This window comes from Penaeus monodon, chromosome 27 (genome assembly GCF_015228065.2).
Source record: "Penaeus monodon isolate SGIC_2016 chromosome 27, NSTDA_Pmon_1, whole genome shotgun sequence".
NCBI lineage: Eukaryota > Metazoa > Arthropoda > Malacostraca > Decapoda > Penaeidae > Penaeus > Penaeus monodon.
The window spans coordinates 30,073,269-30,073,493 of record NC_051412.1 but is presented as its reverse complement, the minus strand read 5'-3'; the positions used below and the strand labels follow the sequence as shown (position 1 = coordinate 30,073,493).

The following is a 225-nucleotide window of genomic DNA, read 5'->3' as shown; positions in this document are numbered from 1 at the left end:
AGCATGCATATCTCGTATCGGTGGTGCTCCATTGAGAGTAAAAATTCGATAGAGGCAAGCAGCGGTATCACCAACTATTTTGAACTTTGAACACCAGGAGTAGTATAAAAGCCTGAACAGCGCCTCCTCAGTCACCGTCAACATGAAGGTCTTGTTGTTGTTCGCTCTCGTTGCGGCTGCTGCCGCCTGGCCGAACTTTGGCTTCCAGTCGGACGCGGGGGGTGA

At 51.6% G+C, this 225-nt stretch overlaps 2 protein-coding genes across 2 annotated transcripts in view; both read left to right on the top strand.

Moving 5' to 3' along the window:
* Window positions 1-225, top strand: part of LOC119590772 (hemocyanin C chain-like) — a 22,826-nt gene that overhangs the window by 10,497 nt on the left and 12,104 nt on the right. The gene's annotated exons all lie outside the window — the stretch shown is intronic.
* The window catches only part of LOC119590773 (hemocyanin C chain-like), a 12,207-nt gene continuing 12,104 nt past the window's right edge, over window positions 123-225 (top strand). Inside the window, exon 1 of the mRNA XM_037939487.1 lies at window positions 123-221. Coding sequence (XP_037795415.1) covers window positions 143-221 — 79 coding nt within the window. The 5' untranslated portion in view covers window positions 123-142. The remainder of the gene's footprint in view (window positions 222-225) is intronic.